The 14,079-nt window shown below is 40.4% G+C and overlaps 1 protein-coding gene across 1 annotated transcript; it reads right to left on the reverse strand.

Moving 5' to 3' along the window:
- Window positions 1-12,942: 12,942 nt before the first annotated feature.
- On the reverse strand, window positions 12,943-13,806 carry LOC104904524 (uncharacterized). Its single transcript, XM_010692796.3, has 2 exons — window positions 13,308-13,806; window positions 12,943-13,190 (listed from the first exon to the last, which is right to left on the reverse strand). Exons 1-2 carry the CDS (start codon window positions 13,804-13,806, stop codon window positions 12,943-12,945), a joined length of 747 nt encoding a protein of 248 aa, XP_010691098.2.
- Window positions 13,807-14,079: the final 273 nt, after the last annotated feature.

Below are 14,079 nucleotides of genomic sequence, written 5' to 3' on the forward strand. Positions count from 1 at the left end.
GATGTTCCAATGTCATTATTTAATTTGTTGCTCTTCTCGTTTATTAGTAGTAGTTAATTGTTCATGTTTATCATACCCTCGGATGTACCATGAACAGGGTTATTTTTGTGCTCATTGCTTATTTGAAATCATCTAAATAAGCAAAGCGTACTAAAAAATGAGAGTGTTATAGATGAGCAAAAATTAAACTTCGGTACATGATACACTCAATCTTGGATGCATGATACACTCGAGTGTATGATGAATATACTCCTGAACAGGGTATTTTTGGGTTTCATTATTTATAAGCATATTTTAGTGAAAAGGCTTCTCAGGCTCTACCAAGATGAATACTTAGAAGGTAAGCATTCTTTTTGAAGGGAAGAAGGTAAGCATTCTAATTAATCTTTAATCCTTTTTATTTCCTTTTTAGGATTGTTCTATTTTTTATACAATTTAGTATTATTAATGGTGAGTCTTGAAGTTAAAGAGACAAAATTCCCATCATCATAGACATATTCCTTCCTCATTTGTTTTCAATTTACTGTTACTGTAGGTTTGCTATCCATGTGACCGTCAAAGCATCTTTACATTTTGTGAAATTGTGATGTCTCATCAGTCACTATAGTGTTGTGATTATTGTCTTCGAGAACACTTCTAATTACTGTATTAAGAGGGAACTATTTAGCTTTAGTAGCTAATAATAGTACCGAAGCACACAACATGAGGCAAATTGTTTACTCTAATTGTCCTCCAACTAACATTTTATTTAATAAAATGTTACGGTAAATAATTAGTTAAAAATAAAGTGGTATCATGTAGAATCAGAAACAATTTTGGATACCAAATGGAAAAGTCAAAAGTACAATAATGGTATTATGTAGATTTTTCCTATTTTTTTCTAAGTAAAAAAGAAATTCTCTAGGCAGCCTGGCCCAAAGCCTCCACCTAGAGGTCCATTACATGTCAAACACTTGCAACCCTCCTCCTCCCCTTAAATCTCAAGTAAAAGCTATGGGTAGAAATTGAACTCTAGATTTTGTTTTGAAAAAGCTCACTTGAGCCTAATGGATATACATTTTTTTTTATATAAAGGTTAGTAGAAAGAGTTTTAGGAGACTCTTCTTGCGAGGAGAATCCCTAAAAGTATGTTATAAGGATGGAGTTTAATGAAGATTACAATAAATGATGAATTTCGAAAGTAGATTGAACTACATGACTAACATTAACTATCCAATCAGCTGCTCAACTGGCTTTGCGGTAAACATGTTGTAAGTAATGAAATTTGAACTTGTGCAAGAGAGATTTGATGTATGCTATAATATTTTTGAATTGGCTATAGAGCTGAGAAGAGGCCTTGAATTGCCTGAATAACCAACATGTTGTCCCCTTCAATATTTGATATCCTTCAATATGGATATACATGAGTGATGAGTGTTGCAATAACACAAAAAATACTATCCCAAATACTATCATTTGGTAGAACCATTACAAAAGATACTATTGTTAATACTATCATTAGTTAGAAGTAAAATTATCACAAGAGATACTATCATTAATACTATGACTGAAACTTGCGATGGCTTAACAAAAGATCACCAAAGAACAATGGCAAAAGTTCAAGAAATCAAATAGCCGAACATCTCAATCTCCCCTATTTAAAAGAAGTGTATCCTCACTGATAAAAGTCTTGGTTTTTTCCACTAAAGAAAAGAAAATACAAATTGTTTGTCCTTTCCATATCACATCCAATGTTACTCCGACACCTTCATATAGCTAAAAAATGGGGTGTCGTGTCGTGTCTGACACGACACTTTACTTGGATACTTCATTTTAAACTAAAAACTTGACTTTTTTTTTTATAAATAGCCGAGTCGGACACTTGGACACCCGTATCCGAGTAGCCACTCAATCCGTGTCTGAGTAACATAGATCACATCCAAGGAATCTAGTATATAAATGATGAGGAAGAGTAGCACATAGCAATGCTGTTGTAGTCAAGCATTTGCCCTAGTATGAATCTTGCCTATTTTGTAGCTTAGAAGGAACAAAGATTCAGCCACAAAAGATGGTCCTTAATATGCTGTGGCTAGAAGAGTTGTCATTATTCTTTCGCTGACATATGACTTTATGAACATAACCAGAAATAGCATGCCATACCATGTGTACTTTTGTATAACATGGGATGAGAAGCTTCAAAACAAAACGTTTATGCATGAGTATCACTAGCAAAGAGCAAAGCGCGCAGCTGAAGATACCGATCCAAGGTGTAGAAGCAAAGGTAGTCACATACACACCCGTCATGAAAGCCAATAGAGTCATGTAGAAAGATAATTGTAACAAGAACACACTCAAATCTACTAGCTTCACTGATTCCTCTTCACTGCCAGTAGTCAATGTTAGAATCATTATAATATCTTGGTAATATCTTGATATTATTACGATCATGTATCCATATTTGGTAGTTTAGTCCTACAATAGTTGCTAGAATCTCTGAGTTGCTTATTTTATTCTAAGTTCTATTGTATATATAGTCCCTGTATTACTGCTAATACATATAAGAGATATACACAATTCTTTCTCTCTCTATTTTCTCTATATCATATTAACATGGTATCGGAGCATTTATAAATTTTTTTTTTTTTTTTTAAAATAAAAACAAAAAAAAAAAAAAGAAAAAGAAAGAAAGAGGTCAGTCGTTCTTTTTTTCTACAGACTTCTTTACTCTTCTTTTTGTCTCCTCACACAAACAAAGACAAACCCTCATCATTCTTCTCTCTCATGGACATGACTTTCTCATGAATTCCATTCCTGCTTCAACAATTTCCATTACTTATTCAATTTCCAGTAGTACTTAATTTGAATCTGGAATTTAGCATTTATCCAATTTCCAGATTTTTATTTTACCCCATTTACGGGTTGCCCAGAGCATTTGTTACTCATTAACGGGTTTCTTGTGATTCTTCATCCTCTGCCATTGTTGGGCTCGTTCGTGCCGGTGAATTTCGTCTCACCACTATTGGAATTGCTCACAACCTTCACTCAGTTGGGTGAGTTTGTTTTGTGGCTCTCTTTGATCAATTTACATCTCATTTTTTCCATTCACCTAGTATTGATTGTACTTCAGCACACTGTCAGTATCATTGCACTCTCAATTTCATTAAAGGTTGTTGTGTTGATTTTGATTTTCTCAAAATTTGGTACACTTGCTAACTATGGAGAAATCTGAGGTTAGTCAACCTATTAAGACCATTTTCGATGGTTCCAATTTTGTGTCTTGGTCTCAAGAGATGTCCAGTTTTTTGAAAGGAAGAAAACTATGGCGTTATGTTATTGGTACGTTGGCTAAACCTGTTAAGCAGACGGACGAGGATGATGCAAAATATGGTGACCGACTAGAAGATTGGGATAGCAAAAATCATCAGATTCTTACATGGATTAGAAACACTACTATTCCATCCATTAAGATTCAATTCGGCCGATTTGAAACTGCCAAAGAGGTTTGGGACCTCTTATCAACACGATACTCCATCACTGATGTTGCTCATCAATATCAGCTTTTTGAGACTCTTCGTACCTTGAAACAAGCTCCTGGACAATCTATCAATGACTTTCTTGCACTTATGCACTCTATTTGGGATCAACTAACCTTGTCGGAGCCTCAGTGGGAGAGTACAAAGGATGCTGCAAATTTCTATGGATATCGTGATAGACAACGAGTTATGCAATTCTTGATGGCTTTAGAAAGTGATTATGAAAATTTGCGTGGCTCGTTGTTGCATAGAGAAACATTTCCAACACTTGAAAGTGTTGTTGCAGAGTTGTTATCGGAAGAGACTCGCCTTGGTATGCTGAAATCTCACAAGACGGAATGTCTTATGCCCAATGCTGTCATGGCAGCATCTTTTTCAAAGAAGCCCGAAGCGGCCTGTCGCTATTGCAAACGCCCTGGTCATGTCATCTCAGAATGTCGCAAGTTGCAAGCTAAACATGGCAAGGACAGAGGCTATACTCGCCAATCTCAACCTCACTCACACACATCTGCTGCTGTAACAGATGTTTCTGCTGAGTTGCCAACATCGATCACTTTGAATGATCTACAGGCCTTTATCAACCAACTCAATAGCACTCCAACCACATGTGCTCTCTCATCAACTCCAGGTATCTCGTCCTCTTGGTACTTTGACTCTGGTTGCTGCAATCATATGACTTCTAATACTAGCTCTCTCCTTAACAAGAGACAACCATTTTGCAATTCTTCTATCAAAACTGCCAATAACTCATCGATGCATATCACTGACGTTGGGGATGTTTCAACTACGAACTTGTCATTGTCTGATGCTTTTCTTGTCCCTGAACTTGCATTAAATCTGATCTCCGTAGGACAACTATGTGAACTTGGCTTGGATGTTTGTTTTTCGAATAGTGGTTGTCGTGTGCAGGATCCTAAAAGTGGTGAAATACTAGGGACGGGGCGCAAAGTTGGTCGTCTCTTTGAAGCCATCTCTCTTTCCGTTTCTCCAAAGGTCTCATCAAAGGTTTCAGAGTCTTATGTTGCTGCAGTTGTGTCTCAGGATATTTGGCATTCCAGATTGGGTCATATTTCTCCATCTAGATTAAATTCATTAATTTCTAGTGGTGTTTTAGGCTCTGTCAAACAGGAAAAACTGGATTGTGTTCCTTGTCAACTTGCAAAGCATCATGCTTTACCTTTTAATAATAATAACTCCATATCTGCTGCTCCTTTTGATCTTATCCACTCGGATATTTGGGGTCCTTCTCCCAATTCCACTCTTGATGGTTTCAAATATTTTGTTATATTTGTCGATGACTATTCCAGATACACATGGCTTTATCTTCTTAAAAACCGTTCTGAGTTGAAACAAATCTACTTCAACTTTGCTGCTATGGTTGAAACCCAGTTTGCTTGCAAAATTAAGACTTTTCGGTCTGATAATGCCATGGAATACAAGGAAAAGAGTTTTTTGAGCTTCCTTGCAAGCCATGGAACAACTCTTCAGCACTCGTGTCCCGGCACCTCCCAACAGAATGGGCGTGCCGAACGGAAACATCGACATATCTTAGACACAGTACGTGCATTGCTAATCTCTGGCTCATGTCCTGAATATTTTTGGGGAGAGGCTGCTCTCACTGCCGTGTACACTATCAATATGATTCCATCACCTGTTATTGAACACAAGTCTCCTTATGAACGTCTACATGGTACCACCCCAAAATATGATTCTCTTCGCGTGTTTGGTTGTGTGTGTTTTGTTCTTCTTCAACCTCATGAGCATACAAAATTAGAACCTCGGGCAAGATTATGTTGTTATCTTGGCTATGGTGTTGAACACAAAGGTTATAAGTGTTGGGATCCTATCTCTCAACGTATCAGAATTTCTCGACATGTTGTATTCTGGGAGCATAAGATGTTCACATCACTCTCCAGCTTTAAAATTGCACATACCACCTCATATTTTACCGATGCTTCCATTGACCTGTTTCCTGATGATAATCCAGACCAAGGACTTGAAGTTGCAGTGCCTGAACTTGAAGTTGCAGTGCCTGAACTTGAAGTTGCAGTGTCTGAACATGAATTTGCAGCATCTCCTTCGATGGAATCTGTGGACATCCCAGATATATCTTCTCCTACACCTTCATTTTCTACAAGCTCAGCTACTGTGGATGTTAGCAACAACAGATTTCCAGTCACAGACAATACAGAAGTATCATCTTCATTCATAGAGCCTCGTGATTCACATACTTTTGAGCCCCGCCATTCCTCTCGTGAAAGTAAGTTCCCTGCTTATCTTCACCAAAATTATCATTGTTATGCTGCCATTGAATCCTTGTACGAGCCGACAACTTATCGTGAGGCCAATTGTGATCCTCTTTGGCAAGAAGCCATCGCTGCAGAACTCCAAGCATTACATAAGGCACAAACATGGGATTTAGTCGATCCACCTGCCGGCAAGTCACTTGTAGGTTGCAAATGGGTTTTTAAAATTAAAACTCGATCTGATGGCTCTGTCGAAAGGTACAAAGCTCGTTTAGTGGCACAGGGTTTTAAGCAAGAGTATGGGATTGACTACGAAGAAACATTTGCTCCCATATTAACAGTCAAGATCCACAAGAGGCAAAACAGGACCATCACAGACAGGCATAATGCAAGTATGTCTGATACCATAAACAATTGGAATGTTGCTTCCCCTAAAAACATTGGAATCCCATTATCTTGGTTTAATCCACCCGGCACTGTGAATCCTGCTGTGAATGTTATGGTTGCTAAAAGAGCAGCAATCAAACCAAGAGTACCTGCATAATGGTTCAATTCTGTAGTAGGGATGCCGTAGGAGCTTCGAGTGCCAAGAAAACTACCGTGGCTCCACAAGAAGTTCTCAAACTGTGAAACGAAGGGAAAACAAAATTAAGTGGCGATCTACAGACAATGGAACTGCAATTATGTAGTATGAATGGATAACAAGGAAATGCATGCATGCAGCAACAACGACGTAACTACTTACATCGGCAGGAAGATGTTGTGCGGCTGCAATTAAATCTCTAGGCTTGACCCCTTTCATGTTTGGTGTATACAAAATTTCAGGCCGAGGTACTGGATATTCAAGGAAAAGTTGTGCAAGCTTAAAGTGATTGTTCTTAATAGCCAGATGCAATGGCGTGTTTCCATCATTGTCAGCTAAATACAAGGTTTGGAATTGTTTAGAGTCGTTTCTTTCAACATCAAGCAGTTGCATTACGGGGGCTTCAAGCAGATCATGATATTGGTCCTTAATGGCTGCTCGATCCGCAAGGAGGTGCCAAAATGTCTTCCCACTGTAGTCACGGATTCCAACTTGTGGGTGATGGACGCCTAAAAGTTCAAGCAGCCTAAGATTACCATCTCGAGCTGCTCTCAGGAAGGGGGTAAGACCATCCTTGTCGCGCATATAGACTGCACTGTGACTCTTATTGATTATAATTGTTTCGTTTTCCCTAGTCCAAAGCACTGAGTTAACTACATAAGATTCAAACAACCTGGTTGATGCATGCAATGCAATGAATATATATCCTGAAAGTATGTAGCTAGATTGAAATCGTTAAACTTACAATTGGATTTCGAGAGCAGATGAAGAGGTGTCTCATCTGAATTATTCACATATCCAGCCAATTCCTTTTCAAGGTTTAGCAGTTCTCTCACCATATCAATATCAGTGGCCAATACTGCTTCATGGAGAGGTGTGTTCCCTTTCTCATTCTTCACCCTCCACGGTGGGTGATAAAATTCTTCGGTTCCAGCCATTTCTTGAGCTTTCTTGAAGTAATTATTGAACATGTTCACTGTCAACTCCTCATCTTTATTAATTTCTGGGTCCAAAAACATACCATTCTGATCTATTCGTCGAAATTCGAGAAAAATGTTAGTACGACATTTTTCAAGTACATGGAGAGGGGTATCACCACTGGAGTCCGTTTGACAGATGAGGAAAGGACATATTTCTAAAGCTGGTATAATGAACTCATAAACATTAATCGATTGTAGTCTTGACTGTTTTCTTCTGACCTGGAATAATCTATGAAGAATGTTGCCTCCTTGGTGATCTCGTGAAAGTAAGAAGTCCATTCCTAACTCATCAAGAGTTTTCTTTAAAAATTTCATGTTCGATTCGTCTGCTGCTTTACATTCCTCTTCTGTTAGTCTTCTTAATCCTTCCACCTTACTTTTCGTCTCCTGTATTTGCAACTGCATTTACATAAATCAGAATCTTTTTCCCACAATTTATGTATCAGTCCATTTGTATGTTCATATATAGTTTGGCTGTCTTAATTCCTAAACTGGTACTTATCTGATTAATAAAACGCGAATTAGCTGATCATACCTTAGATATGACATGGTGGTGAATCATAGATGCAGCAGAAATACCCTCTTTGTTTTTGATATTAAGGTCTGCTGATAGTTCCAACAGAACTTGCACCATGATGATGTCTTTATTTATAGCAGCTATATGTGCTGGAGTATTTCCATCACAATCTTGATAATATCTCAAGTCATATATTTCTGGAATTCTTAGTAATTCCTTGCCTTGTTGGTAGCTGGAAATCCCATTTAGCAAGTGTAATATCGTCTTGCCTGATCGATCTCGAATCTCTGCACACTGCGGACTGTTATTATGTAAATCTCCTTGAGGAGGTTTCTCATTCATTAGAAATATATATAGGGATGATTTACAACCTACTGCTATGAGATACAAAACTTTCCATAATACACAATATTACAAAAGGAATACTTTGACAGAATATATGTAAAGGGAATATTAACATATTCTCTAACACACCCCCGCAGTTGGAGCGGGAGGAGGCCGAACGCTCAAACTGGATCTGAAATCAAGAAAGAGCTGTCGAGGGAGACCTTTAGTGAAAATGTCTGCGTACTGATAGGCGGAAGGAACATGGAGAACACGAACATGGCCCAAAGCAACCTTTTCTCGGACAAAATGAATATCCATCTCTATGTGTTTGGTGCGCTGATGATGGACAGGGTTGCTGGCTAAATAAATTGCAGACACATTATCACAATAAACGAGAGTGGCCTTACGCGGGGGGCAATGAAGCTCAAGAAGAAGATTCCGCAGCCAGCAAGTTTCGGCAACCACATTAGCAACGCCACGATATTCGGCCTCGGCACTCGAACGTGAAAGTGTAGCTTGGCGTTTAGCAGACCAAGATATGAGATTATCTCCTAAGAATACACAATAACCAGATGTGGAGCGACGAGTATCAGGACAACCGCCCCAATCTGCATCAGTATAGGAGACCAAGCGATTCGGAGCAGAAGGATACAAATGTAAGCCGTAAGCAATAGTGCCTTTAATATACCGAATGATACGCTTGAGAGCGTTGAAGTGAGGTTCACGAGGAGCATGCATGAACAAGCAGACCTGCTGGACAGCATAAGCAATATCAGGTCTAGAGAAGGTAAGATACTGCAGGGCACCTGCAAGGCTCCTATAAAGAGAGGGGTCAACAACCGGATCTCCAGCCTCAGCACTAAGCTTCGAGTTTGTATCAACAGGAGTGGAGACAGGTTTACAGTTGCTCATTTTTGCTCGAAGAATGATGTCCTCTGCATATTTCTGCTGAGAAAGGAACATATGTGTCGGAGTGCGCTGAACAGAAATACCCAAAAAATAACTCAACTGTCCCAAGTCAGTCATGGAGAATTCGGACTTGAGAAGATCAATTATGTCAATTTTCAGCTGATCAGAAGAGGCAGTTAACACAATATCATCCACATATAATAACAAATAAGCAGTATGAGGCCCATGACGATAGATGAAAAGAGAAGTGTCACTGCGACTGCAAACAAAACCAATGCGCACCAAAAATTGAGCAAACCTGTGATACCAGGCCCGTGGGGCTTGTTTAAGACCATAGAGAGACTTACGAAGCCGACACACATAAGTAGGGACTGATGGGTTAACAAAACCAGGAGGTTGGTGCATGTAAACGGTCTCCTTGAGAGCACCATGCAAGAACGCGTTCTTGACATCTAGCTGATGAATGGGCCAATTCTTACCCATAGCAATGCTCAAAACCGTGCGAATGGTCGCAGGTTTAACCACTGGACTAAAAGTTTCATGACAATCCACCCCGGCCTGTTGAGATTTGCCATTAGCAACAAGGCGAGCCTTGTAGCGTTCAAGAGCACCTGTATCCCTGTATTTATGACGAAACAACCATAGGCAACGAATAACATTCACCCCCTCGGGTTTGGGAACAAGATCCCAAGTATGCTGTTTAGTAAGAGCATTAAATTCCTCATGCATGGCAGCATTCCAATTTGGGTCAAGCAAGGCAAGTTTAGGGCTTTTTGGTAAAGGGGAGATGGTGTGAGTGGAAAGATTGAAGTGAATTTTGGGTTTAAAAATACCCAGCTGGGCTCGAGTGACCATTGGGTGGGTGGGCTGCTGTTCCGTGTCATGTGGGGGGGAAGGAGGTTCAGGTTCGTGGGCTCGAAGAGGAACGGGCTCAGGAGGCAGATGCTGTGCAAAGAAAGGAGGCCCAGACGGGAGGTGATGAGGGGACGCGTCAGAAGAGAGGTGACGCGGGCTGGGAGACGGAGGCCCAGATGGATTGTGGGTAGGAGTGTGTGGAGGGGAACTGGGCTCAGAAGGAGGGTCGATGGATTGGGCTGGGGAATTAGGCGAGAAGGGAGGCAGTAGGTGAGATGTAATGGATGGGGAATCATCATGATCCAAAAAATTATAATCAGGAGCTTCAAATTTTGTGAGATTAGCAAAGGGAAAAACACTCTCTTCAAAGGTGACATGACGAGAGATGATCAGTTTATGAGACGACAAGTCAAGACACAAATAACCCCTATGATTTGAGGGAAACCCCAAGAAGAGACATGGTGTGGAGCGAGGAGCTAATTTGTGTGGAGCTGTGGAGGAGAGATTAGGATAACAGAGACACCCAAAAGTACGAAGATGGTCATATGAAGGAATCCTACGGAAAAGAATTTCGGTAGGCGTTTTATTTTGAAGAGTGGTAGTAGGCAGGATGTTGACTAGATGTTGGACCATTTTTAGAGCATATACCCAATATGTAGGGGGGAGAGAGGCATGAAACAGTAACGTACGAATCATATTATTAATAGTCTGTATGATACGTTCTGCCTTACCATTTTGAGAAGAGGTATATGGACATGAAAAACGGAAAACCATCCCATGAGTGGAACAAAAATCATGAAAAGGAGTGTTGTCAAATTCACGGCCATTGTCACATTGAAATGTTTTGATGTTCTTTTCAAATTGAGTTTTAACATATGCCCGAAAAGAAAGAAAGTGAGAATAGACTTGGGATTTGTATTTGAGGGGAAAGACCCATAGAAAGTGAGAAAAATCATCCAGCAGAACTAAGTAATATTTGTGACCCAATTTGCTAGTAATAGGAGAAGTCCAAATGTCAGCATGAATAATATCAAATGGCGAAAAAGAAATACTAGTAGATGAGTGAAACGGAAGTCTAACATGCTTTCCAAGGGGACAAGAATAACAAAGAGGAGTTATATTCTCCTTATTACATGAAATCAATTTTTTACTACTAAGATAATTAAAGACATGAGCGCCAGGGTGACCAAGTCTATTATGCCAAGTTGAAGGAGATAGTACAGCAAAGGAGGAGTGAGAGTGAGTCATTGCAGCGGAAATGGAGGAGAAGGGATATAAATCACCCACACTATTGCATCTCGTGAGAAGTGTCCCCGAATGAAGGTCCTTCACAGAAAAACCAAATGGATCAAATTCAATAGACACAGAATTATCACTAGTAAATTTGCGAACAGATATCAAGTTTTTGATGATTTTAGGGGCAACAAGAACATTGTGAAGAGTGAAGGGAGGGTGGGGAGATGGAGTAGTAGTGGTGCCATAACCCTTTATTGGAATGCAATTACCATCACCAACAACAATAAACTGAGGAGTGCTCAAAGTAAACAGGTTAGAGAGATTACCAGAGGTGCGAGTAAGATGAGAGGTGGCTCCAGTATCCATATACCAAGTGTCATCAGGAGGTTGTAGACTCATGGTGCTATAAGCCTGGCCCAATTCAGTAGGAGTCATAAGGGGGCCATAAGAAGCAGGTGGAGCCGTGATGTAGGCTTGCTGTTGCGGCGGACGTGGGCTTGGAGGTGGGCCCAGCAGACTGAGTGGGCGCTGAGCAGGAGCATTAGTCGTAGTGGGGTATGGACAAGGTGGAGAGGCCCAGTTAGTGTGTTGCTGCCAGGTTTGAGGAGTGGGAGCATAGGAGTATACATGCTGTTGGGCCGGCCCATGAGAAAAATAAGATGGTTGTTGGGAATTACCTCCAGCAGTAGGAAGTCTGCGCCCACCACGTCCGTTGTTTCTACCACCACGCCAGGTATTGCGGCCACGACCCCGACCACCACCACGGCTACCACCACCACCACGTTGCGGCAGATCATGGGCGGGCGGTGCGACGGTGGGGGCAGACGGAGCAGACGCGGCAGTGGCAACCAGAGCAACGTGAGAGTGCTCATCTTGCTTGTTACGGCGAGTTTCCTCCAAAAGGAGTTGAGACCGAGCTTTATGAAATGTGGGTAACGGGTCAGCCTGTTGAATCATAGTTGCAATAGTGTCATACTCACCCTTGGGTAATCCAGTAATAAGTTGTAGCACCATCTTTTGATCAGTGACGGGATTGCCGACATTGGACAATTGATCAGCCAACAATTTCAATTGTTTGCAATATTCAGCCATATTTGAAAAATTTTCAAGACGAGTAGTATTGAATTGTTCTTCTAGGTAAACAGCCCGAGTGTGTTTATTGTCTTGAAAAATGGCTTCCAAACTATTCCACAATTCCATGGCGGTGGCACCGGGCTTCATAATAGTATGAAGGAGATCTTTGGATATTGTGCCATAAATCCACTGTTTGACGGAAGCATCCAATCTCTTCCACGTGAGAGTATTAATATAAGTGGGTCGAGGAATAGTGGCGTCGATATGATCCGCAACATTATATGCACAGGTGTGAATTTGAAAGAGCTCCACCCAAGATGCATATTGAGCCTCCTCTTGATCAAGAGTAAGGGGAATGAAGTTTTTAATATTGCTAACAGTGAAAGCAGGATGATAAGGGGTAGAAGAGAGAGTTGAAGAGGGTTGCGGTGTGGACGGCTCGTCGGCAGGCATGGCGGGCAGAAGGAGGGTAACAAAACCCACGGCAAGGATCAAGAGGTAGAAGGAAGGATATCCTTTCCAGTTAAAATTCTGATACCATGTTATTATGTAAATCTCCTTGAGGAGGTTTCTCATTCATTAGAAATATATATAGGGATGATTTACAACCTACTGCTATGAGATACAAAACTTTCCATAATACACAATATTACAAAAGGAATACTTTGACAGAATATATGTAAAGGGAATATTAACATATTCTCTAACACGGACATCGCTCAAGTATGGCTTTTGTAACTGATAGATAAGCTGTTTTATTGAGACATGATGCTCTGAGAAGAGCAGTCAAGCCTTTTGCATCACGCCAACATGCTATGGAGCTATCTTTCTCTAACAACAATTCTATTATAGGCAATAAATCATCAGCAATCGGAGAATGTTTGGTTGTCAAAATTGCTTCTCTCTTATTCACCAGTAATTTCATTGTGGTGAATATCAATTCTTCATTACCTATTAAGTCACAACTAGTAAGACAACGCCGTCTTAATTAAAAATTTTACATTATGGGGTTGTTTGGCAATTCGTAGATTTCTAACACGAACAAACTAAGGTAATTAGGAAACTTACCGTCAACTTGGTGCTTGACTGCAAGATGTAGGGGTGTCTCTTCTAACTGATTGGTGATACGAGCCAAGGACGAGTCCACCTCGAACAAAAATTTGGCTACCTCAACTCTTCCATTGATAAGCGCGACATGGAGAGGCGTGTTTCCTTCTGAGTTCTGTGTTCGCCATGGCTTCTCATTCTTGCCATCGCCAACTAACTCTACGCAGCATTTATGTAGTAGTTTCGCAATCTTCATACTCCCTACCTGAGCAGCAATATGAAGAGGGTTGTCGTCGTTACAACTCTTCGCACATATGAGCTTCCGTACAACTTGTTCACGTAGTGTGGTGAGAGCTGTTTCTATAAAATTGTATTGCTCACGTCGAATGGCTATGTGAATAATATTATTCTTCTCCGTCGTCTGTTGGAGCAGATATTCTTCATCCACAGCTTTGCTTTGTGCTTCCTTGAATAAGTTCATGTCGCCTTCTAATGCAGCTTCATAAAGCTCCCTCTCCATGATTAACTGTTCGATCTTTTCGATTTCTTTTGACGTCTCCCCTCCTTGTTGCGATCGACTACCTTATGAGCAAACCTAATTCGTATCAAAACATGTATTTTGATTCTCAACGTCGTGTGATAGCTTCCATGTGAATACTAGCTGTTTAGCTCCGTTTTTTGGGGCTAATTATGCTGTCTAGCTTTATCGTTGTGTGTAATATATACAAAAACTTTGGTGTTACTTCCAAGAGATAAGAAGGTTTGTTTATGGTCTTTGTTTTTTTAACTACAA

The sequence above is a fragment of the Beta vulgaris genome, chromosome 2 (genome assembly GCF_026745355.1).
Source record: "Beta vulgaris subsp. vulgaris cultivar EL10 chromosome 2, EL10.2, whole genome shotgun sequence".
NCBI lineage: Eukaryota > Viridiplantae > Streptophyta > Magnoliopsida > Caryophyllales > Amaranthaceae > Beta > Beta vulgaris.